Source organism: Pelobates fuscus, chromosome 5 (genome assembly GCF_036172605.1).
Source record: "Pelobates fuscus isolate aPelFus1 chromosome 5, aPelFus1.pri, whole genome shotgun sequence".
NCBI lineage: Eukaryota > Metazoa > Chordata > Amphibia > Anura > Pelobatidae > Pelobates > Pelobates fuscus.
Window position 1 is genome coordinate 11,720,760 of NC_086321.1, and position 25,775 is coordinate 11,746,534.

A 25,775-nucleotide genomic window follows, 5' to 3' on the forward strand; every position below is an offset into this window, starting at 1 on the left:
AACTAAACAAAAGTAAATACATAAAACCAAGCAAATGTATTAAAATGTCAATATGTTCAAAAGAAACTATATTACAGCAAAATAAATATAAAAACAGATGTGAAAACTTCTTATAACTTATTTGGGTTCTTTTCCAGCTTCAGTACCATGTCTCTCAGATTAGGATCATCGGCCCAGTTAACCCGGCTGGCTAAAATAAGATGCTAACAGTAAGAAAAAAAAAATAGATTAGTCAGTTTGAAAATCATTTATGTGATGTAAAAAATTACTACAACATTTTAATTTTAATGAGACCCGGTCCTGCTACTTCCTGGTTTGTTTGTCTCAGTGGAACTAAACTAAAGAGGCAGCAATTGCCCAGAGCACCTGCCTTGCAAAGACTTCTCATTGAGCTGCATTGGGAACCTCCGACCAGCAGCCTTATTACCCATTGTGGTTCCCCTGACTCCATAGCATTCTCGAGCCAGAGATCATGTACAATGGAGGAAAGAGATCACAGTGAGTAAGATACCGGTGCCCTTTAAGGACTGAGCTCCCGGGAGTAAAGAAACAAAGTATAGCAGACTTCACTCAGGTGGAAAGCTCTATGGAAGCGATTAGTGGGAGGAAGGCAGATACAGAGACTGGAGGTCTATTGTGGTCTACATGCGGCGTCTGTTGACCTCCGATGGCAGAGACCTTGCTCATATGCAGTTACGATTCTGTTTATAACACAGAGAATCCGGTCTTTTCTCATTTTCCTATCCCTATATTGATTCTGGTATCCAGCAGTATTACAGCTATTCTATTTTACAGGTTTCATATCTATATGCTACTACTGCATGTCTAGTTAATCTTCTTCCATAACATTGTCATACTTGACATATATACATAGCCTGTTCCATACTTTTTTTTTTTTCCCTTTCTTAAAAAAAAAAAAAAAAGGCTGGTTCAAGAGGTTAATTCTACATTGCTCTAATATATATGTGCTCGATAAGCATTCTTGCAGATGCAAGGCATTAATCAAGTGATATAATATTGCTTCCAATGAAACTGTCACTACTGTATCAATGCCCTACAAGTTAAAGGACCACTCTAGTGCCAGGAAAGCATACTCGTTTTCCTGGCACTAGAGTGCCCTGAGGGTGCCCCCACCCTCAGGGACCCCCTCCCGCCCGGCTCTGGAAAGGGGAAAAGGGTTAAAACTTACCTTTTTCCAGCGCTGGGCGGAGAGCTCTCCTCCTCTCCGCCTCCGTTCCTCCCCGTCGGCTGAATGCGCACGCGCGGCAAGAGCTGCGCGCGTATTCAGCCGGTCGCATAGGAAAGCATTCATAATGCTTTCCTATGGACGCTTGGGTGCGCTCACTGTGATTTTCACAGTGAGAATCACGCAAGCGCCTCTAGCGGCTGTCAGTGAGACAGCCACTAAAGGAAAAAGGGGAAGGCTTAACTAATTTATAAAAAAATTAGTTAACCCTAGCTGGACCTGGCACCCATACCACTTCATTAAGCTGAAGTGGCCTGGGTGCCTAGAGTGGTCCTTTAAAACAATTCCCAATAAAACAACACAAGAAGAACATATCCTTTAGATTGTAAGCTCATTGCTAACATTTTGTACAAATGAGCTTTAATGGCTAGATCTCCAATTAAGGGCAAGGTTGTCTTTACCCTTTGTATAATGTATGTTCTTCCCTAATTGTACAGCGCTGTGGAATATGGTGGTGCTTTATAGATGCCACTAATAAATAAATAGTAATGGAAACTTCTCAAATACACAAATTGACAAGCAACACTCACACATAACCCAATTAAGTACAAGACACAGTGCAGGACAGGAGTTACCTGGAAAACATTCTGTATTACTGTAGTCGTATTCTGTTCTGTTTCTAGGAGTTTACAAATCTTCAGTATTTTGGTACTGCTAATGGGTTCCATGTCCGTGTACCTGTTCTTTTCAATACTATGAATCTGCGTCAATAGGTCACAGCCCATTTCCTTTAATGCTGCAGATCAGGAGAATGTTAAAAATACAAATGTATGCATTTAATATTCATTTTATCAAATTGATTAAAAAAAATTAGACCGAGTGTTTAAAGAAAAATGACAATAACGCTGTCTTGTAATGTCAATCAGGAAAATAAAACCCCACAACACATATGGCCTAGATAATCAGCTGCTGAGCAGAGGAGCCTTCTAGAATCCAGCTTTGGTCGCTGGGAAGAGCGGGGGGCTGTGCGTCAAGGGCTCAAAGAAGGGTCTGGGGCGTTTGAGATTCACCTCGCTCAGCTGTGGCAAACCTTGTCAGGCGGGTGTTGGCTGAACTACCACATCAGAGCTGGCTACAGGGCCTTCGTATCTAGGCTTTGCTCATTGCTTTGTGTGATGTGTCTCACTGTTTTTGAGCACCCAGTGGTTTCATCTCCATTCATTATATGGTAATGTATGGTTATATATCCACATGTCCAGAATAAAATAAAATTATATATATATATATATATATATATATATATATATATATACACACACACACACACACAGTATTACTATAATGCCATTCAGTTGTCGAACCATGTCTTATGAAATGTTTGCTATGGCTGTTGTGGCACGGCAAGCCAGTTTGTATTTTACTGCACAACAAAAATATACAATTACAAAAATACATAAAAAATTAAGAAAACCCAAAACCCTAATGAACATCAGAAAGCTAATGGCAGATACTTAATAGCTACCACTAAACTGCAGTAATGTATAACTCCCATGATACTTTGCCAGCTCGTAGCGTAGCTGTGGGGTTTTGGGAGGGCAGCCCTGTGTTAGTCCTATTACATCCAGCTAGCAATTTGTGAAATATATGGAGTTTACCTGGAATGCATGGTCTATCAAATGCTGGGGAAAAAAAAAATACACTTAGAATTTACCTAATCTTTTTCTTTTCACTTCGTTCAACTTCTCTTCTAATTGACGTGTCTCCTTAGGGAAAGAGACAAAAAGAGGAGAGTCAGTCGTGCAATTTGAAAATGTTACCCTCTTCCTATTACATACTGCCAAGCATAAGCAGGAATCTTGGATAAGCAAATAACATTAGTCTGTGGATCATGTATACATTTTAATCTCTTTTAAAGGGGAAAGGAATAGGAACTCAGTGTCACAATAACTGTGGCAAGAAAAAGGGGGTAACCCTAAGTAAGAAGTAAGTAAAAAGGAAAGTGCTTGTCTACAGGTGTCAGTTAAAACATAACATTTAATAATTTCTTTTAAAAGCTTGCCGTTGAAAATCAGCATATAAACCAAAAATTATTAACTTTGTAAAGGATCCCACAGGCACAAAATGGGTAAAACCTGTTTAGGCGATCTTCCCCTTCCAGATAGACCTGCCCGGCTTTTATGCAGGTCTCCCACCTGGTGGACACTCCCCTCGGGGACCAGATGGAAGACTGGGACATAAAATATACACTGACCAATCACAGACATACACCTTTAAACACTCCCACAATTACATCACAATCCCTCCTCTCTATCCTAGAGATAATTGGGAAGTAATCCAATTATCTCCAAGGACAGAGGCAAAACTCCATTACCCACATGGTGACAAAAAGACATAAAATTACACAAAAATATAGAACTGTGTAGCTATTTCATAAGACTGGTACATTCAACACATCCCCAGATAGCTTAGATCTGAGCGCACATTATTACCGAATGGCGCTCAGATCATATACATACAGTCCAATCGCCATGGAGCCAAAGTCTTATACCTTGTTTTTCGTTACACGAATGGGCTCCATGGCATAGCTATCTGGGGTAGCATGGTCACTAAGTCAAAGTACCGAACGGACAGCTTTCGCATGAATTGAAGGAGAAAGAAGGTCGGCGGCTCAGCGGTGTCGGTGCAAATAGTGTCCGTTTTGAGTTCCATAGATTTGGAGCTGAACACCGCTGGCCGATCGGGAGTTTAAAATGGCCGCTGCCACGTGTTCGGCAAACGAACAAAGGCCACCCAGCGTTCGTCAATTAAGCTGTGGTTAACCGCAGCTTCTGGGCGGTCAATTGAGGGCACACTCCATTCCCAGGTGGTCGGTCATTCGTCTGTTTGTTCGGTAGATTCAATCTACCGAACGCCCAGGCAGAAAGGAACGGACAATCCTTTCTGCAGGGGAGAATACCAGTTTTTAACATGGGGCCTTGGTCCAGCAGCAGGAGGCAAGCAAACAGGCTTCTCCAATGTCCAGTGGCGAGGTTGGTTCCGCCACAAACTTCTAAAACTATTAATAGTGTAGAACAAATGACAAAAATAAAAATGTACAAAGAAAAAAAAAAAAAAAAAAAAAAAAAGGGACTATTGTAGAATAATCCTAATTATTACTGAGATTACAGCATGAGCCCAAGTGTAAGTAATTAGTAGTGTACTTTCAGAAATGCCAGTGAAAATGAAGCTGGCAATTCTAAAAGACACAAAGTATCAATAGAGTCAAATATAACCACTAACTATAGTTATATTATAGTATAGTATAGTATAGTATAGTTATGGGAAAAAGAAAGTCATGCAAATGCCCTGCCTATCTCTCTTGCAGAGGACATAATGTCTAATATCTAATGAAAAAAAACAAGTGTCTTAAAGTAATCGTGAGAGTATAGTGCAGTGCAGTGCAGTGCAGTGCAGAGCCCCCTTACCGGCGAAACGCGCGTCGGGGCTCTGCACTGCACTATACTGTATCACGATTACTTTAAGACATTTGTTTTTTTCATTAGATATTAGACATTATGTCCTCTGCAAGAGAGATAGGGAGGCATTTGCATGACTCTTTTTCCCAAACTATTGCTTACCTTAGGCTAGCAGACTGTTTCTTATTCAGATTAGGTGCCCTTGAAAGCACAGCTTAGCAACTCACAGTATGATCGGTGAACAGCACTATTTGGGGAAACAGTCATGCATTGAACAATCTGATTCTTGTATCTGACAAGAGATTTTCAGGCTGAGTTCCTCTCCTATAGAGTGTATAACCGAGCACAGTTACACTGATAGTTCCCCTCAAGGGAAACTGATACAATAGTATACTAAACTATAGTTAGTGGTTATATTTTACTCTATTGATACTTTGTGTCTTTTAGAATTGCCAGCTTCATTTTCACTGGCATTTCTGAAAGTACACTACTAATTACTTACACTTGGGCTCATGCTGTAATCTCAGTAATAATTAGGATTATTCTACAATAGTCCCTTTTTTTGATTTTCTTTATACATTTTTATTTTTGTCATTTGTTCTACACTATTAATAGTTTTAGAAGTTAATAATATTTTTTGGTTTATTTGCTGATTTTCAACAGCAAGCTTTTAAACAAATCTATTAAATGTTCTGTTTTAACTAATTGACACCTGTAGGCAAGCACTTTCCTATTTAATTACATTTTAATCTCCACAACATCAGCATTGCCGAGAAATGCATTCCCTTTTTATCCTCTGTTCAGAACAGAATACTATTCTTAAAGGGCTACAAATGTGAATTCCTAATGTTATAGTGCCCTGTTACAGCATAAAAAGAGAACCGTCTAATGAATATGACGATAGAGCCTCTTAAATGGAGAAAACAATATTTTGTCAAAATATATTTACTCACCTTTTGTGCTTTTATTACTGAAGATGACAGCTCTGTAATATGTTTAATGGTGTCCCGAATCAACCTAAAGGAAGAAAACAAGGTTAGGGAAATAATAGTCTATTTTTAAACAATGAAAGGTTTCTAAAGCTATACGTGTGAGCTACAGATTTGAATGATGTGACATACACAGACAGTCACACCTTCACCTCAACTCTCTTATCTCCAAATCCCAAGATGAAGTGGTACTAAAACTAAAGATGAGGCATAGCAGTACATTGCTCACTTTTCTACTAAAATGTCTAAAGCGTTAAAAGCAGCTGTGGCTTTTATTGTGGCCAGCCTAAGGCACACCTGTGCAATAATCATGCTGTCTAATCAGCATCTTGATATGCCACACCTGTGAGGTGCATGGATTATCTCGGCAAAGGAGAAGTGCTCACTAACACAGATTTAGACAGATTGGTGAACAATATTTGAGAGAAATAGGTCTTTTGTGTACATAGAAAGTCTTAGATCTTTGAGTTCAGCTCATGAAAAATGGGGGCAAAAACAAAAGTGTTGCGTTTATAATTTTGTTCAGTGTAAGTAGCATTGTAAAATTCAAAACTCCAGTTTAAGGAACATTACACAAAAAATACATTTTGTATACATTTTAGTCTCTACAGCAGCACAACTGCTAAGAAATGTTGTGTGTGCCCCCAATTCCCTCTTCATTCTCTGTTTAGGACGGAATACTACTCTTAAAGCAACACTATAGCGTTCGGACTACAAATGTGAATGCCTAACGCTATAGTGCCCGGTTAGAAGTTTAGGTGACCGCATACATAAGCGATTTCCTCTCCTTGTGTAACTAGAAAACCTTACCTCGATTCTGTGTTGTTTTCATTCAATTTAAGTAGAAGTGCGTCTGTAAGCTGCATCCTACGGAAAGAGGAAAAGAAAATATTCAGCAGTAGGTAATACAGAACGAGGATGTCTGAAATACATTTATAAGTAAGGCAAAAGAGGCGCAATACACGTACACTCCCATACAAACGTCAATCATTTTCTAAACATGCTGCACTACGTGACAATGAGACGAAGTAAAAACAAAACAAAAAAAAACAGTGAATCAAAATAGCAAAACATTTTAAAATGCAATAATATTATTAGATGCTGGAATTGGTTCAGAGAGACTGTCACTCTCCAGCAATCGCTAAACTACAACTTTGAAGTTAAACAGCTGCTGCATGAGATGAGGACGCCAGGTATAGAACATTTAAAGATTAGTTTGAAATGACATACCTTCCCAGAATTGGGCAATTAAAACACAGACCAAACGCACACTTTAATAATATACGGCTTACCTCTGTAAAACCAGGGATTTGTTACAATGAGAAACTTTCATTTTTTCAATTTCTTGCTGTAATTCTTTTGCTCTGTTAAAAAACAAACAATAAATGGCACTGAATTAGAGCACAGCACACTGAAAATTCATACAATTCTGTATAATGAACTATACTGCCTAATGATTCCCCCAAAGCATGCATGGACCAAAATGGGCCAAGTTTAACAATAACCTCTTTTGAAAAGAACCGAATATTGTTATAATAACAATACACATTCTGGTTTGTTGAAGATGCATTCGTTTAAGGGTTATTCCAAGCACCGTAAGCACTTCAGTCTGTGTGTGCTGTGTTTCTGTACGAAGTGCTGCATACAAAAACATTTTATATTGCTGCCAGAAGGGTAATTCTACCCTGGACAGCGTCAGGTAGCCTGGAATTAGTTTTCCGGGCGAGCAAATGTCGATTCTGTGCATCTTTCTACGCATTCATTGGCTGACAGCAATCAGGTGATGCTCTCAGCGAGTGAATGACTGGCATCTCTGTAGAAGCTGGATGCATGTCACCTGGTGGGGACACGGTTAAATGGTCAAAACATTGCAGAATTAACGGGCGACGCATGCATGGTACCGTGTTTCTCCGAAAATAAGACCGGGTCTTATATTCATTTTAATCACAAAAAACACACTAGGGCTTATTTTCAGGGTAGGGCTTAGAGCCAGTCTGTTAACCGGTGTCCGCGCTGTGTAACCCCCCCAGAGACCCTCACCTCCCCCTCCCTGTAATATTCTCCCCTCCCTCCCTCCCTGTAATACTCCCCCCTCCCTCCCTGTAATACTCCCCCCCTCCCTCCTTGTAATACTCCCCCCCTCCCTCCCTGTAAAACTCCCCACCCCCCTCCCTGTAATATTCTCCCCCCTCCCTCCCTGTAATGCTCTCCCCCCTCCCTCCCTCCCTGTAATGCTCTCCCCCCTCCCTCCCTCCCTGTAATGCTCTCCCCCCTCCCTCCCTCCCATGCTCTCCCCCCTCCCTCCCTGTAATGCTCTCCCCCCCCCTGTAATGCTCTCCCCTCTCCCTCCCTCCCTGTAATGCTCTCCCCCCCTCCCTGTAATATTATCCCCCCTCCCTCCCTGTAATACTCTCCCCCCTTGTAATACTCCCCCCTCCCTGTAATACTCCCCCCTCCTTGTAATACACACCCCCTCCCTCCCTGTAATATTCTCCCCCCTCCCTCCCTCCCTGTAATGCTCTCCCCCCTCCCTCCCTGTAATACTCCCCCCTCCTTGTAATACACACCCCCTCCCTCCCTGTAATATTCTCCCCCCTCCCTCCCTGTAATATTCTCCCCCCTCCCTCCCTGTAATACTCTCCCCCCTTGTAATACTCCCCCCTCCCTCCCTGTAATACTCCCCCCCTCCCTGTAATACACACCCCTCCCTCCCTCCCTGTAATGCTCTCCCCCCTCCCTCCCTCCCTGTAATGCTCTCCCCCCTCCCTCCCTCCCTGTAATACTCCCCCCTCCTTGTAATACTCCCCCCTCCCTCCCTGTAATACTCCCCATCCCCCCTCTCTCCCTGTAATACTCCCCCCCCCTCCTCCATCTTCTCCTCACCTCCCCTGTAGCGTGGCCGAGAGCTCCTCTCCGGTCTGCGACCCGGCCGGACTGACCTGGAAGTGCACACTCAGTGTGCACTTCCTGTCAGTCCGGGCAGGTCGCGGACCGGAGAGGAGCTCGGCGACGCTACAGGGAAGGGGAGGTGAGGCAGTGCGGCAGCCGTCTGAGCGCTCTCTATAGAGCGCTCAGGCGGCTGAGGCATTTAAAGGGCCGGCAAGTGCCGGCCCTGCCTAGGTCTTATTTTCGGGGTAGGGCTTATATTGCAGCCCACCCCGAAAATTCGGCTAGGGCTTATTTTCGGGGTAGGTCCTATTTTCGGGGAAACACGGTACTCCTGGCATTAGAGCCACTGCAGCAGAATACAGTGATGAGGTTGATGATTGGAGTAATCCTGTAACACAATGACTACAATATGGAAATACTATACAGCCATTTCCGAAACCAGCTTATGAAAATGCAACTAATGAACAGAAAACATCTAAATAGACTAGAATTATTATCTGCAGACATGAAATACATGCTGCTAGCGGCCAGTAAGAGTAATGAAGCACTAAGAGGTGTTGGAGGAAAGCTAGACAATATCCTTTTTTTAAATTAAGTATATGGAAAAAATGATAAAAACTCATCCCTACCTTTAGTATATGTCAGGACCATTCAGCCATATACATTAACCTTGGGTCAGGCAGTGTTTGAATTCAGTTAGTCTCTATGGTCCTCCCTGAACAGAAGAAGGAAAGTCCATAGAGAGATACTTTGCAAACACTGCCTGACGGACCCTGTTATATAGTAAAGGTGGCAATGAGTTTCGCTCTTTTTTTATACATCTACTTCATTTAAAAAAGAAAAATCTATTTCCTTTCAATAGCTGAAAGGATTGTTAGATTAAAATATATGAGTCACGGGGGCAGGGCCTGACCGCAGAACGAAGCAGACGCAAGCTGCAACAGCTCCTGCATTTTACCGCTAACTATACCTAATTTTCACGGAGCAGAGCGCACAAACCGGCACAATCTTACCTACTCATGAACGGGGACTTTCGGCCCTCCAAGCTGATACCACACAAGTGGACTTCCTCAAGTGTTAATTGTATAAAAATGTAAGTCAAGATAGCCAAAGAACTTTCCAACGAAGCCATGGCACCTTACTCTTTACAATTCCAAACAATGGCAGCTTTAGTTCATAATCACGTTTGAAGTAGGAAACGGATTTCTTTGCAAGTTTATTAGTCAATTAAAATATATGAAACCTACTGCAATGGTTCAGCTACATAACATGCAATCATTTCTAATAAGCACTTGACTGTACAGATCATTACCGTAATAATTTAAATAACACTTACATCTCACCCAACCGCTGTTCAGGATATGAATCGGAGGAAGCTTCACCTGTAATAAAATAATAATAATAAGGCCATGTGTAACAATCATACACAAATTCAGCAAAGCTCAGTTTGTGAAATTTGCAGTCTCTTGCTAAAGCAGCTTGCAATGCCACAGCAGCATTAAAAAAGTATACCAGGCAAATTGTTGCAGAAATAATAATAATAATAATAATAATAAATATTCTCTTGGGAAATCACATGCTTATATCCGATGTTTTTTTAATTTCAAGGTGCACTTTTCATGACTTTAAAGATAATTCAGTATATCTGCATATTTGGAATAGTTAAAAAATAATAATAAAAAAATAAAATCTAAATTAAATGAGGTGTCAGGTCACCTCACCTGACAATCAAAGCTGTTGGTGAAGCAATATAAATCAACTTGCAATACGTTCACTAAGCCATGACCTGAAAAACTAATTTCAGGCTAAAAGAGCCGAGCAGAGTTTCAGAAAGTATCCAATTCAGCTACTTTGGCCCAACGTTTGTCATCCTGTTTTCAGCTATAATTCAAGGTTTTGGGCATTAATTCCAGTTTCGTCAATGTGTTCTATTGATGATACATTCACACAGAGCCTCATTTTGTACTCTATAACATACACACAATGTTAGTTTAATTACAGAAGCTTACATGCTAGAACCATGGAACGAAGCTCATGATGCTGATGTTTCACTTGGTCTCTAATTCTGCAAAAGAAAAACACACACTGAGCAATTAAACGCGTGCAGACAATGTTCTAGAAATTCTAAAATGATGTGATTATGGAAGATTACTGCAAACTTAAAAATCTGAAAAAGAATCTGGAAGCCATGACTATTGGCAGACTGTGTAACCTGGTACAGCGAGCACAGTGCAGGGCACAGTAAGTACTATACAGGGTACAATGCAGGGCACAGTAAGCACTATACAGGGTACAATGCATGGCACAGTAAGCACTATACAGGGTACAATGCATGGAACAGTAAGCACTATACAGGGTACAATGCATGGCACAGTAAGCACTATACAGGGTACAATGCATGGCACGGTAAGCACTATACAGGGTACAATGCATGGCACAGTAAGTACTATACAGGGTACATTGCAGGGCACAGTAAGCACTATACAGGGTACAACACAGGGCACAGTGAGTACAATGTGGGGTACAGTGAGCACTATACAGGGCATAGTGAGTACGATACAGGGTACAATGCGGGGCACAGTGAGCACTATACAGGGTACAATGCAGGGCACAGTAAGTACTATACAGGGTACAATGCAGGGCACAGTAAGCACTATACAGGGTACAACAAAGGGCACAGTAAGCACTATACAGGGTACAATGCGGGGCACAGTAAGCACTATACAGGGTACAACACAGGGCACAGTGAGTACAATGTGGGGTACAGTGAGCACTATACAGGGCATAGTGAGTACAATACAGGGTACAATGCGGGGCACAGTGAGCACTATACAGGGCACAGTAAGTACTATACAGGGTACAATGCAGGGCACAGTAAGCACTATACAGGGTACAACAAAGGGCACAGTAAGCACTATACAGGGTACAATGCGGGGCACAGTAAGCACTATACAGGGTACAACAAAGGGCACAGTAAGCACTATACAGGGTACAACGCAGGGCACAGTGAGTACAATGTGGGGTACAGTGAGCACTATACAGGGCATAGCGAGTACAATACAGGGTACAATGCGGGGCACAGTGAGCACTATATACAGGGTACAATGCAGGGTACAGTAAGTACTATACAGGGTACAATGCAGGGCACAGTAAGCACTATACAGGGTACAATGCAGGGCACAGTAAGCACTATACAGGGTACAATGCAGGGCACAGTAAGCACTATACAGGGTACAATGCAGGGCACAGTAAGCACTATACAGGGTACAATGCAGGGCACAGTAAGCACTATACATGGTACAATGCAGGGCACAGTAAGCACTATAGAGGGTACAATGCAGGGCACAGTAAGCACTATAGAGGGTACAATGCAGTGCACAGTAAGCACTATAGAGGGTACAATGCGGGGCACAGTAAGCACTATACAGGGTACAATGCAGGGCACAGTAAGCACTATACAGGGTACAATGCAGGGCACAGTAAGCACTATACAGGGTACAATGCAGGGCACAGTAAGCACTATACAGGGTACAATGCAGGGCACAGTGAGCACTATACAGGGTACAATGCGGGGCACAGTGAGCACTATACAGGGTACAATGCGGGGCACAGTGAGCACTATACAGGGTACAATGCGGGGCACAGTGAGCACTATACAGGGTACAATGCGGGGCACAGTGAGCACTATACAGGGTACAATGCAGGGCACAGTGAGCACTATACAGGGTACAATGCGGGGCACAGTGAGCACTATACAGGGTACAATGCGGGGCACAGTGAGCACTATACAGGGTACAATGCGGGGCACAGTGAGCACTATACAGGGTACAATGGGGGGCACAGTGAGCACTATACAGGGTACAATGCGGGGCACAGTGAGCACTATACAGGGTACAATGCGGGGCACGGTGAGCACTATACAGGGTACAATGCGGGGCACAGTGAGCACTATACAGGGTACAATGCGGGGAACAGTGAGCACTATACAGGGTACAATGCGGGGCACAGTAAGCACTATACAGGGTACAATGCGGGGCACAGTGAGCACTATACAGGGTACAATGCAGGGCACAGTGAGCACTATACAGGGTACAATGCAGGGCACAGTGAGCACTATACAGGGTACAATGCGAGGCACAGTGAGCACTATACAGGGTACAATGCGGGGCACAGTGAGCACTATACAGGGTACAATGCGGGGCACAGTGAGCACTATACAGGGTACAATGCGGGGCACAGTGAGCACTATACAGGGTACAATGCGGAGCACAGTGAGCACTATACAGGGTACAATGCGAGGCACAGTGAGCACTATACAGGGTACAATGCGGGGCACAGTGAGCACTATACAGGGTACAATGCGGGGCACAGTGAGCACTATACAGGGTACAATGCAGGGCACAGTGAGCACTATACAGGGTACAATGCGGGGCACAGTGAGCACTATACAGGGTACAATGCGGGGCACAGTGAGCACTATACAGGGTACAATGCGGGGCACAGTGAGCACTATACAGGGTACAATGGGGGGCACAGTGAGCACTATACAGGGTACAATGCGGGGCACAGTGAGCACTATACAGGGTACAATGCGGGGCACGGTGAGCACTATACAGGGTACAATGCGGGGCACAGTGAGCACTATACAGGGTACAATGCGGGGAACAGTGAGCACTATACAGGGTACAATGCGGGGCACAGTAAGCACTATACAGGGTACAATGCGGGGCACAGTGAGCACTATACAGGGTACAATGCAGGGCACAGTGAGCACTATACAGGGTACAATGCAGGGCACAGTGAGCACTATACAGGGTACAATGCAGGGCACAGTGAGCACTATACAGGGTACAATGCGGGGCACAGTGAGCACTATACAGGGTACAATGCGGGGCACAGTGAGCACTATACAGGGTACAACGCGGAGCACAGTGAGCACTATACAGGGTACAATGCGAGGCACAGTGAGCACTATACAGGGTACAATGCGGGGCACAGTGAGCACTATACAGGGTACAATGCGGGGCACAGTGAGCACTATACAGGGTACAATGCGGGGCACAGTGAGCACTATACAGGGTACAATGCGGGGCACAGTGAGCACTATACAGGGTACAATGCGGAGCACAGTGAGCACTATACAGGGTACAATGCGGGGCACAGTAAGCACTATACAGGGTACAATGCGAGCACAGTGAGCACTATACAGGGTACAATGCGGGACACAGTGCAGAAAGTACTATACAGAGCACAGCCTGTTAGAATATTAGTATTTTGTCATGGCATCTACTGTCTCTATTGGTGAACAGTATTAGACCTGTATTGTTTCTAGTGGTGAGCGGCATTAGACCTGTATTGTGTCTAGTGGTGAGCGGTATTAGATGTGACTATGGATCAGCAGTATTAGATGTGACTATGGATCAGCAGTATTAGATGTGACTATGGATCAGCAGTATTAGATGTGGCTATGGATCAGCAGTATTAGATGTGGCTATGGATCAGCAGTATTAGATGTGGCTATGGATCAGCAGTATTAGATGTGAGACTATTGATCAGCAGTATTAGATGTGGCTATGGATCAGCGGTATTAGATGTGACTATGGATCAGCGGTATTAGATGTGAGACTATGGATCAGCGGTATTAGATGTGTGACTATGGATCAGCAGTATTAGATGTGTGACTATGGATCAGCAGTATTAGATGTGTGACTATGGATCAGCAGTATTAGATGTGTGACTATGGATCAGCAGTATTAGATGTGTGACTATGGATCAGCAGTATTAGATGTGTGACTATGGATCAGCAGTATTAGATGTGTGACTATGGATCAGCAGTATTAGATGTGTGACTATGGATCAGCAGTATTAGATGTGTGACTATGGATCAGCAGTATTAGATGTGTGACTATGGATCAGCAGTATTAGATGTGTGACTATGGATCAGCAGTATTAGATGTGTGACTATGGATCAGCAGTATTAGATGTGTGACTATGGATCAGCAGTATTAGATGTGTGACTATGGATCAGCAGTATTAGATGTGTGACTATGGATCAGCAGTATTAGATGTGTGACTATGGATCAGCAGTATTAGATGTGTGACTATGGATCAGCAGTATTAGATGTGTGACTATGGATCAGCAGTATTAGATGTGTGACTATGGATCAGCAGTATTAGATGTGTGACTATGGATCAGCAGTATTAGATGTGTGACTATGGATCAGCGGTATTAGATGTGTGACTATGGATCAGCGGTATTAGATGTGTGACTATGGATCAGCGGTATTAGATGTGTGACTATGGATCAGCGGTATTAGATATGTGACTATGGATCAGCGGTATTAGATATGTGACTATGGATCAGCGGTATTAGATATGTGACTATGGATCAGCGGTATTAGATGTGACTATGGATCAGCGGTATTAGATGTGAGACTATGGATCAGCGGTATTAGATGTGAGACTATGGATCAGCAGTATTAGATGTGAGACTATGGATCAGCAGTATTAGATGTGAGACTATGGATCAGCAGTATTAGATGTGAGACTATGGATCAGCAGTATTAGATGTGAGACTATGGATCAGCAGTATTAGATGTGAGACTATGGATCAGCAGTATTAGATGTGAGACTATGGATCAGCAGTATTAGATGTGAGACTATGGATCAGCAGTATTAGATGTGAGACTATGGATCAGCAGTATTAGATGTGAGACTATGGATCAGCAGTATTAGATGTGAGACTATGGATCAGCAGTATTAGATGTGAGACTATGGATCAGCAGTATTAGATGTGAGACTATGGATCAGCAGTATTAGATGTGACTATGGATCAGCAGTATTAGATGTGACTATGGATCAGCAGTATTAGATGTGAGACTATGGATCAGCAGTATTAGATGTGAGACTATGGATCAGCAGTATTAGATGTGAGACTATGATCAGCAATATTAGATGTGAGACTATGGATCAGCAATATTAGATGTGAGACTATGGATCAGCAGTATTAGATGTGAGACTATGGATCAGCAGTATTAGATGTGAGACTATGGATCAGCAGTATTAGATGTGAGACTATGGATCAGCAGTATTAGATGTGAGACTATGGATCAGCAGTATTAGATGTGAGACTATGGATCAGCAGTATTAGATGTGAGACTATGGATCAGCAGTATTAGATGTGAGACTATGGATCAGCAGTATTAGATATGGCTATGGATCAGCAGTATTAGATATGGCTATGGATCAGCAGTATTAGATATGGCTATGGATCAGCAGTATTAGATATGGCTATGGATCAGCAGTATTAGATATGGCTATGGATCAGCAGTATTAGATATGGCTATGGATCAGCAGTATTAGATGTGACTATGGATCAGCAGTATTAGATGTGACTATGGATCAGCAGTATTAGATGTGACTATGGATCAGCAGTATTAGATGTGACTATGGATCAGCAGTATTAGATGTGACTATGGATCAGCAGTATTAGATGTGACTATGGATCAGCAGTATTAGATGTGACTATGGATCAGCAGTATTAGATGTGACTATGGATCAGCAGTATTAGATGTGACTATGGATCAGCAGTATTAGATGTGACTATGGATCAGCAGTATTAGATGTGACTATGGATCAGCAGTATTAGATGTGACTATGGATCAGCAGTATTAGATGTGACTATGGATCAGCAGTATTAGATGTGACTATGGATCAGCAGTATTAGATGTGACTATGGATCAGCAGTATTAGATGTGACTATGGATCAGCAGTATTAGATGTGACTATGGATCAGCAGTATTAGATGTGACTATGGATCAGCAGTATTAGATGTGACTATGGATCAGCAGTATTAGATGTGACTATGGATCAGCAGTATTAGATGTGACTATGGATCAGCAGTATTAGATGTGACTATGGATCAGCAGTATTAGATGTGACTATGGATCAGCAGTATTAGATGTGACTATGGATCAGCAGTATTAGATGTGACTATGGATCAGCAGTATTAGATGTGACTATGGATCAGCAGTATTAGATGTGACTATGGATCAGCAGTATTAGATGTGACTATGGATCAGCAGTATTAGATGTGACTATGGATCAGCAGTATTAGATGTGACTATGGATCAGCAGTATTAGATGTGACTATGGATCAGCAGTATTAGATGTGACTATGGATCAGCAGTATTAGATGTGACTATGGATCAGCAGTATTAGATGTGACTATGGATCAGCAGTATTAGATGTGACTATGGATCAGCAGTATTAGATGTGACTATGGATCAGCAGTATTAGATGTGACTATGGATCAGCAGTATTAGATGTGACTATGGATCAGCAGTATTAGATGTGACTATGGATCAGCAGTATTAGATGTGAGACTATGGATCAGCAGTATTAGATGTGAGACTATGGATCAGCAGTATTAGATGTGAGACTATGGATCAGCAGTATTAGATGTGAGACTATGGATCAGCAGTATTAGATGTGAGACTATGGATCAGCAGTATTAGATGTGAGACTATGGATCAGCAGTATTAGATGTGAGACTATGGATCAGCAGTATTAGATGTGAGACTATGGATCAGCAGTATTAGATGTGAGACTATGGATCAGCAGTATTAGATGTGAGACTATGGATCAGCAGTATTAGATGTGGCTATGGATCAGCAGTATTAGATGTGAGACTATGGATCAGCAGTATTAGATGTGAGACTATGGATCAGCAGTATTAGATGTGAGACTATGGATCAGCAGTATTAGATGTGAGACTATGGATCAGCAGTATTAGATGTGACTATGGATCAGCAGTATTAGATGTGACTATGGATCAGCAGTATTAGATGTGACTTTGGATCAGCAGTATTAGATGTGACTTTGGATCAGCAGTATTAGATGTGACTATGGATCAGCAGTATTAGATGTGACTATGGATCAGCAGTATTAGATGTGACTATGGATCAGCAGTATTAGATGTGACTATGGATCAGCAGTATTAGATGTGACTATGGATCAGCAGTATTAGATGTGACTATGGATCAGCAGTATTAGATGTGACTATGGATCAGCAGTATTAGATGTGAGACTATGGATCAGCAGTATTAGATGTGAGACTATGGATCAGCAGTATTAGATGTGAGACTATGGATCAGCAGTATTAGATGTGAGACTATGGATCAGCAGTATTAGATGTGAGACTATGGATCAGCAGTATTAGATGTGAGACTATGGATCAGCAGTATTAGATGTGAGACTATGGATCAGCAGTATTAGATGTGAGACTATGGATCAGCAGTATTAGATGTGAGACTATGGATCAGCAGTATTAGATGTGGCTATGGATCAGCGGTATTAGATGTGACTATGGATCAGCGGTATTAGATGTGACTATGGATCAGCAGTATTAGATGTGTGACTATGGATCAGCAGTATTAGATGTGACTATGGATCAGCAGTATTAGATGTGACTATGGATCAGCAGTATTAGATGTGTGACTATGGATCAGCAGTATTAGATGTGTGACTATGGATCAGCAGTATTAGATGTGACTATGGATCAGCAGTATTAGATGTGACTATGGATCAGCAGTATTAGATGTGACTATGGATCAGCAGTATTAGATGTGAGACTATGGATCAGCAGTATTAGAAGTGACAATGGATCAGCGGTATTAGATGTGAGACTATGGATCAGCAGTATTAGATGTGAGACTATGGATCAGCAGTATTAGATGTGAGACTATGGATCAGCAGTATTAGATGTGAGACTATGGATCAGCAGTATTAGATGTGAGACTATGGATCAGCAGTATTAGATGTGAGACTATGGATCAGCAGTATTAGATGTGAGACTATGGATCAGCAGTATTAGATGTGAGACTATGGATCAGCAGTATTAGATGTGAGACTATGGATCAGCAGTATTAGATGTGAGACTATGGATCAGCAGTATTAGATGTGAGACTATGGATCAGCAGTATTAGATGTGAGACTATGGATCAGCAGTATTAGATGTGAGACTATGGATCAGCAGTATTAGATGTGAGACTATGGATCAGCAGTATTAGATGTGAGACTATGGATCAGCAGTATTAGATGTGAGACTATGGATCAGCAGTATTAGATGTGAGACTATGGATCAGCAGTATTAGATGTGAGACTATGGATCAGCAGTATTAGATGTGAGACTATGGATCAGCAGTATTAGATGTGAGACTATGGATCAGCAGTATTAGATGTGGCTATGGATCAGCGGTATTAGATGTGACTATGGATCAGCAGTATTAGATGTGACTATGGATTAGCAGTATTAGCTGTATATTGATTAGCAGTATTAGCTGTATATTGATTAGCTGTATATTGATTAGCAGTATTAGCTGTATATTGATTAGCTGTATATTGATTAGCAGTATTAACTGTATGTTGATTAGCAGTATTAGCTATGTATTGATTAGCAGTATTAGCTGTATATTGATTAGCAGTATTAGCTGTATATTGATTAGCAGTATTAACTGTATGTTGATTAGCCGTATTAGCTATGTATTGATTAGCAGTATTAGCTGTATATTGATTAGCAGTATTAGCTGTATATTGATTAGCAGTATTAGCTGTATATTGATTAGCAGTATTAACTGTATGTTGATTAGCCGTATTAGCTATGTATTGATTAGCAGTATTAGCTGTATATTGATTAGCAGTATTAACTGTATATTGATTAGCAGTATTAACTGTATATTGATTAGCAGTATTAGCTGTATATTGATTAGCAGTATTAGCTGTATATTGATTAGCAGTATTAGCTGTATATTGATTAGCTGTATATTGATTAGCAGTATTAACTGTATGTTGATTAGCAGTATTAGCTATGTATTGATTAGCAGTATTAGCTATGTATTGATTAGCAGTATTAGCTGTATATTGATTAGCTGTATATTGATTAGCAGTATTAACTGTATGTTGATTAGCAGTATTAGCTATGTATTGATTAGCAGTATTAGCTGTATATTGATTAGCAGTATTAACTGTATATTGATTAGCAGTATTAGCTGTATATTGATTAGCAGTATTAGCTGTATATTGATTAGCAGTATTAGCTGTATATTGATTAGCAGTATTAGCTGTATATTGATTAGCTGTATATTGATTAGCAGTATTAACTGTATGTTGATTAGCAGTATTAGCTATGTATTGATTAGCAGTATTAGCTGTATATTGATTAGCAGTATTAGCTGTATATTGATTAGCAGTATTAGCTGTATATTGATTAGCAGTATTAGCTGTATATTGATTAGCAGTATTAACTGTATATTGATTAGCAGTATTAACTGTATGTTGATTAGCAGTATTAACTATATGTTGATTAGCAGTATTAGCTATGTATTGATTAGCAGTATTAACTGTATATTGATTAGCAGTATTAACTGTATATTGATTAGCAGTATTAGCTGTGTATTGATTAGCAGTATTAGCTGTGTATTGATTAGCAGTATTAGCTGTGTATTGATTAGCAGTATCAGCTGTGTATTGATTAGCAGTATCAGCTGTGTATTGATTAGCAGTATCAGCTGTGTATTGATTAGCAGTATTAGCTGTGTATTGATTAGCAGTATTAGCTGTATATTGATTAGCAGTATTAGCTGTATATTGATTAGCAGTATTAGCTGTATATTGATTAGCAGTATTAACTGTATGTTGATTAGCAGTATTAGCTATGTATTGATTAGCAGTATTAGCTATGTATTGATTAGCAGTATTAGCTGTATATTGATTAGCAGTATCAGCTGTATATTGATTAGCAGTATCAGCTGTGTATTGATTAGCAGTATCAGCTGTGTATTGATTAGCAGTATCAGCTGTGTATTGATTAGCAGTATTAGCTGTGTATTGATTAGCAGTATTAGCTGTGTATTGATTAGCAGTATTAGCTGTGTATTGATTAGCAGTATTAGCTGTGTATTGATTAGCAGTATTAGCTGTGTATTGATTAGCAGTATTAGCTGTGTATTGATTAGCAGTATTAGCTGTGTATTGATTAGCAGTATTAGCTGTGTATTGATTAGCAGTATTAGCTGTGTATTGATTAGCAGTATTAGCTGTGTAATGATTAGCAGTATTAGCTGTATATTGATTAGCAGTATTAACTGTATATTGATTAGCAGTATTAACTGTATATTGATTAGCAGTATTAGCTGTATATTGATTAGCAGTATTAGCTGTATATTGATTAGCTGTATATTGATTAGCAGTATTAACTTATGTTGATTAGCAGTATTAGCTATGTATTGATTAGCAGTATTAGCTGTATATTGATTAGCTGTATATTGATTAGCAGTATTAACTGTATGTTGATTAGCAGTATTAGCTATGTATTGATTAGCAGTATTAGCTGTATATTGATTAGCAGTATTAGCTGTATATTGATTAGCAGTATTAGCTGTATATTGATTAGCAGTATTAGCTGTATATTGATTAGCAGTATTAGCTGTATATTGATTAGCAGTATTAGCTGTATATTGATTAGCAGTATTAGCTATGTATTGATTAGCAGTATTCGCTGTATATTGATTAGCAGTATTAGCTGTATATTGATTAGCTGTATATTGATTAGCAGTATTAACTGTATGTTGATTAGCAGTATTAGCTATGTATTGATTAGCAGTATTAGCTGTATATTGATTAGCAGTATTAGCTGTATATTGATTAGCAGTATTAGCTGTATATTGATTAGCAGTATTAGCTGTATATTGATTAGCAGTATTAACTGTATATTGATTAGCAGTATTAACTGTATATTGATTAGCAGTATTAACTGTATGTTGATTAGCAGTATTAACTGTATGTTGATTAGCAGTATTAGCTATGTATTGATTAGCAGTATTAGCTGTGTATTGATTAGCAGTATCAGCTGTGTATTGATTAGCAGTATCAGCTGTGTATTGATTAGCAGTATTAGCTGTGTATTGATTAGCAGTATTAGCTGTGTATTGATTAGCAGTATTAGCTGTGTATTGATTAGCAGTATTAGCTGTGTATTGATTAGCAGTATTAGCTGTGTATTGATTAGCAGTATTAGCTGTGTATTGATTAGCAGTATTAGCTGTATATTGATTAGCAGTATTAACTGTATATTTATTAGCAGTATTAACTGTATATTGATTAGCAGTATTAGCTGTATATTGATTAGCAGTATTAGCTGTATATTGATTAGCTGTATATTGATTAGCAGTATATTGATTAGCAGTATATTGATTAGCAGTATTAACTGTATGTTGATTAGCAGTATTAGCTATGTATTGATTAGCAGTATTAGCTGTATATTGATTAGCTGTATATTGATTAGCAGTATTAACTGTATGTTGATTAGCAGTATTAACTGTATGTTGATTAGCAGTATTAGCTGTAGATTGATTAGCAGTATTAGCTGTATATTGATTAGCAGTATTAACTGTATGTTGATTAGCAGTATTAACTGTATGTTGATTAGCAGTATTAGCTATGTATTGATTAGCAGTATTAGCTGTATATTGATTAGCAGTATTAACTGTATATTGATTAGCAGTATTAACTGTATATTGATTAGCAGTATTAACTGTATATTGATTAGCAGTATTAGCTGTATATTTATTAGCAGTATTAGCTGTATATTGATTAGCAGTATTAACTGTATGTTGATTAGCAGTATTAGCCATGTATTGATTAGCAGTATTAGCTGTATATTGATTAGCAGTATCAACTGTGTATTGATTAGCAGTATCAGCTGTGTATTGATTAGCAGTATCAGCTGTGTATTGATTAGCAGTATCAGCTGTGTATTGATTAGCAGTATCAGCTGTGTATTGATTAGCAGTATCAGCTGTGTATTGATTAGCAGTATCAGCTGTGTATTGATTAGCAGTATCAGCTGTGTATTGATTAGCAGTATCAGCTGTGTATTGATTAGCAGTATCAGCTGTGTATTGATTAGCAGTATCAGCTGTGTATTGATTAGCAGTATCAGCTGTGTATTGATTAGCAGTATCAGCTGTGTATTGATTAGCAGTATCAGCTGTGTATTGATTAGCAGTATCAGCTGTGTATTGATTAGCAGTATCAGCTGTGTATTGATTAGCAGTATCAGCTGTGTATTGATTAGCAGTATCAGCTGTGTATTGATTAGCAGTATCAGCTGTGTATTGATTAGCAGTATCAGCTGTGTATTGATTAGCAGTATCAGCTGTGTATTGATTAGCAGTATCAGCTGTGTATTGATTAGCAGTATCAGCTGTGTATTGATTAGCAGTATCAGCTGTGTATTGATTAGCAGTATCAGCTGTGTATTGTTTAGCAGTATCAGCTGTGTATTGATTAGCAGTATCAGCTGTGTATTGTTTAGCAGTATCAGCTGTGTATTGTTTAGCAGTATCAGCTGTGTATTGTTTAGCAGTATCAGCTGTGTATTGTTTAGCAGTATCAGCTGTGTATTGTTTAGCAGTATCAGCTGTGTATTGTTTAGCAGTATCAGCTGTGTATTGTTTAGCAGTATCAGCTGTGTATTGTTTAGCAGTATCAGCTGTGTATTGTTTAGCAGTATCAGCTGTGTATTGTTTAGCAGTATCAGCTGTGTATTGTTTAGCAGTATCAGCTGTGTATTGTTTAGCAGTATCAGCTGTGTATTGTTTAGCAGTATCAGCTGTGTATTGTTTAGCAGTATCAGCTGTGTATTGTTTAGCAGTATCAGCTGTGTATTGTTTAGCAGTATCAGCTGTGTATTGTTTACCAGTATCAGCTGTGTATTGATTACCAGTATCAGCTGTGTATTGATTACCAGTATCAGCTGTGTATTGATTACCAGTATCAGCTGTGTATTGATTACCAGTATCAGCTGTGTATTGATTACCAGTATTAGCTGTGTATTGATTACCAGTATTAGCTGTGTATTGATTAGCAGTATTAGCTGTGTATTGATTACCAGTATTAGCTGTGTATTGATTACCAGTATTAGCTGTGTATTGATTACCAGTATTAGCTGTGTATTGATTACCAGTATTAGCTGTGTATTGATTAGCAGTATTAGCTGTGTATTGATTACCAGTATTAGCTGTGTATTGATTACCAGTATTAGCTGTGTATTGATTAGCAGTATTAGCTATAGATATTGATTAGCAGCCGCTGTACTAGCTGTGTATAATATGATGACAGTCAGGGTGATGCAGTGTAGGCCGTGGCTGGGAGTCCTGGGAGTTGGGATACTTACCGCAGTAGTGTCGGTAGGTCCACCTTGTCCTCGGAGTTCTCCTCACTGGCTGCCGTTACGGCCACTCTGCCCAGCTCCCGGCTCTGGCCCTGCAGGGCCGCCAGGGTGGGATCCATGGCCCCCCGGATACCCTCACAGACAGACAGACAGAGCGACCACTTCCGCCCTCAGCTCACTGCGGCTTCAACGGAGCTCCCGCCTTCCGGTATGGGCGGGGCCACAGACATTCAAACTGTCCAACTTTAGTATACATTAACAACTGACAGACACCAGCTCTGGAAACATTCTGCATTGGGAGCCATGGCAACAGCTTCATGTTATTTATCCATTCTTCAATAAATTATATGTAACCAGAGCAAGCTACTATCACTAACTATACTAGCTCTGTGTAATGGCTACCACTCTCTGTATAATGGCTACCACTCTCTGTGTAATGGCTACCACTCTGTATAATGGCTACCACTCTCTGTGTAATGGCTACCACGCTTTGTGTAATGGCTACCACTCTCTGTATAATGGCTAGCACTCTCTTTATAATGGCTAACACTCTCTGTGTAATGGCTAACACTCTCTGTATAATGGTTACCACTCTCTGTATAATGGCTACCACTCTCTGTATAATGGCTACCACTCTCTGTATAATGGCTACCACTCTCTGTATAATGGCTACCACTCTGTGTAATGGCTACCACTCTCTGTATAATGGCTTGCACTCTCTGTATAATGACTAGCACTCTCTGTATAATGGCTAGCACTCTCTGTGTAATGGCTAGCACTCTCTGTGTAATGGCTACCACTCTCTGTATAATGGCTACCACTCTCTGTGTAATGGCTAGCACTCTCTGTATGATTGCAGCTCTGTATAGTGGCTACCACTCTCTGTGTAATGGCTACCACTCTCTGTGTAATGGCTACCACTCTCTGTATAATGGCTAGCACTCTCTGTATAATGGCTAGCACTCTGTGTAATGGTTACCACTCTCTGTGTAATGGCTACCACTCTCTGTGTAATGGCTACCACTCTCTGTATAATGGCTAGCACGGCAGCTCTGTATAATGGCTAGCACGGCAGCCCTGTATAATGGCTAGCACGACAGCTCTGTATAATGGCTAGCACGGCAGCTCTGTATGGCTAGCATGGCAGCTCTGTATGGCTAGCATGGCAGCTCTGTATAATGGCTAGCATGGCAGCTCTGAGGGGGATATGGCTAGCACAGCAGCTCTATATAATGGCTAGCACGGCAGCTCTGTGTAATGTTTAGCACGCTCTGTATAATGGCTAGCATGGCAGCTCTGTATAATGGCTAGCATGGCAGCTCTGTATAATGGCTAGCATGGCAGCTCTGTATAATGGCTAGCATGGCAGCTCTGTATAATGGCTAGCATTGCAGCTCTGTATAATGGCTAGCATGGCAGCTCTGTATGGCTAATATGGCAGCTCTGATGGGGTATGGCTAGCACGGCAGCTCTCTCTGGCTAATATGGCAGCTTTGATGAGGTATGGCTAGCACGGCAGCTCTGTATGGCTAATATGGCAGCTCTGAGGGGGTATGGTAGCATGGCAGCTGTGTATGGCTAATATGGCAGGTCTGAGGGGGTACGGCTAGCCCGGCATCTCTGAGGGGGCATGGCTAGCACGGCAGCTCTGTATGGCTAATATGGCAGCTCTGAGGGGGTATCATAGCATGCCAGCTCTGTATGGCTAATATGGCAGGTCTGAGGGGGTACGGCTAGTATGTCAGCTCTGTATGGCTAATATGGCAGCTCTGAGGGTGTGTGGCTAACACGGCAGCTCTGTATGGCTAATATGGAAGCTCTGAGGTGGTACGGCTAGCATGGCGGCTCTGTATGGCTAATATGGCAGCTCTGAGGTGGTAGGCTAGCATGGCGGCTCTGTATGGATAGTCTTGCAGCTCTGAAGGGGTATGGCTAGCATGGCAGCTCTGAGGGTATGTGGCCAACACTGCAGTTCTAAGGGAGTATGGCTTACTGCATTTATGCCCGCCTCCTGCAGAATAGCA

General features: G+C 41.0%; 1 protein-coding gene across 1 annotated transcript; it reads right to left on the reverse strand.

The window, feature by feature from the left end:
- Nucleotides 1–34: 34 nt before the first annotated feature.
- Nucleotides 35–23,957, reverse strand: CENPH (centromere protein H). Its single transcript, XM_063456702.1, has 9 exons — nt 23,755–23,957; nt 10,529–10,584; nt 9,856–9,901; nt 6,923–6,994; nt 6,441–6,497; nt 5,595–5,658; nt 2,898–2,949; nt 1,822–1,982; nt 35–203 (listed from the first exon to the last, which is right to left on the reverse strand). The coding sequence occupies exons 1-9, from the start codon at nt 23,868–23,870 to the stop codon at nt 111–113; spliced, it is 717 nt and encodes a 238-aa protein (XP_063312772.1). The 5' UTR covers nt 23,871–23,957; the 3' UTR covers nt 35–110.
- Nucleotides 23,958–25,775: the final 1,818 nt, after the last annotated feature.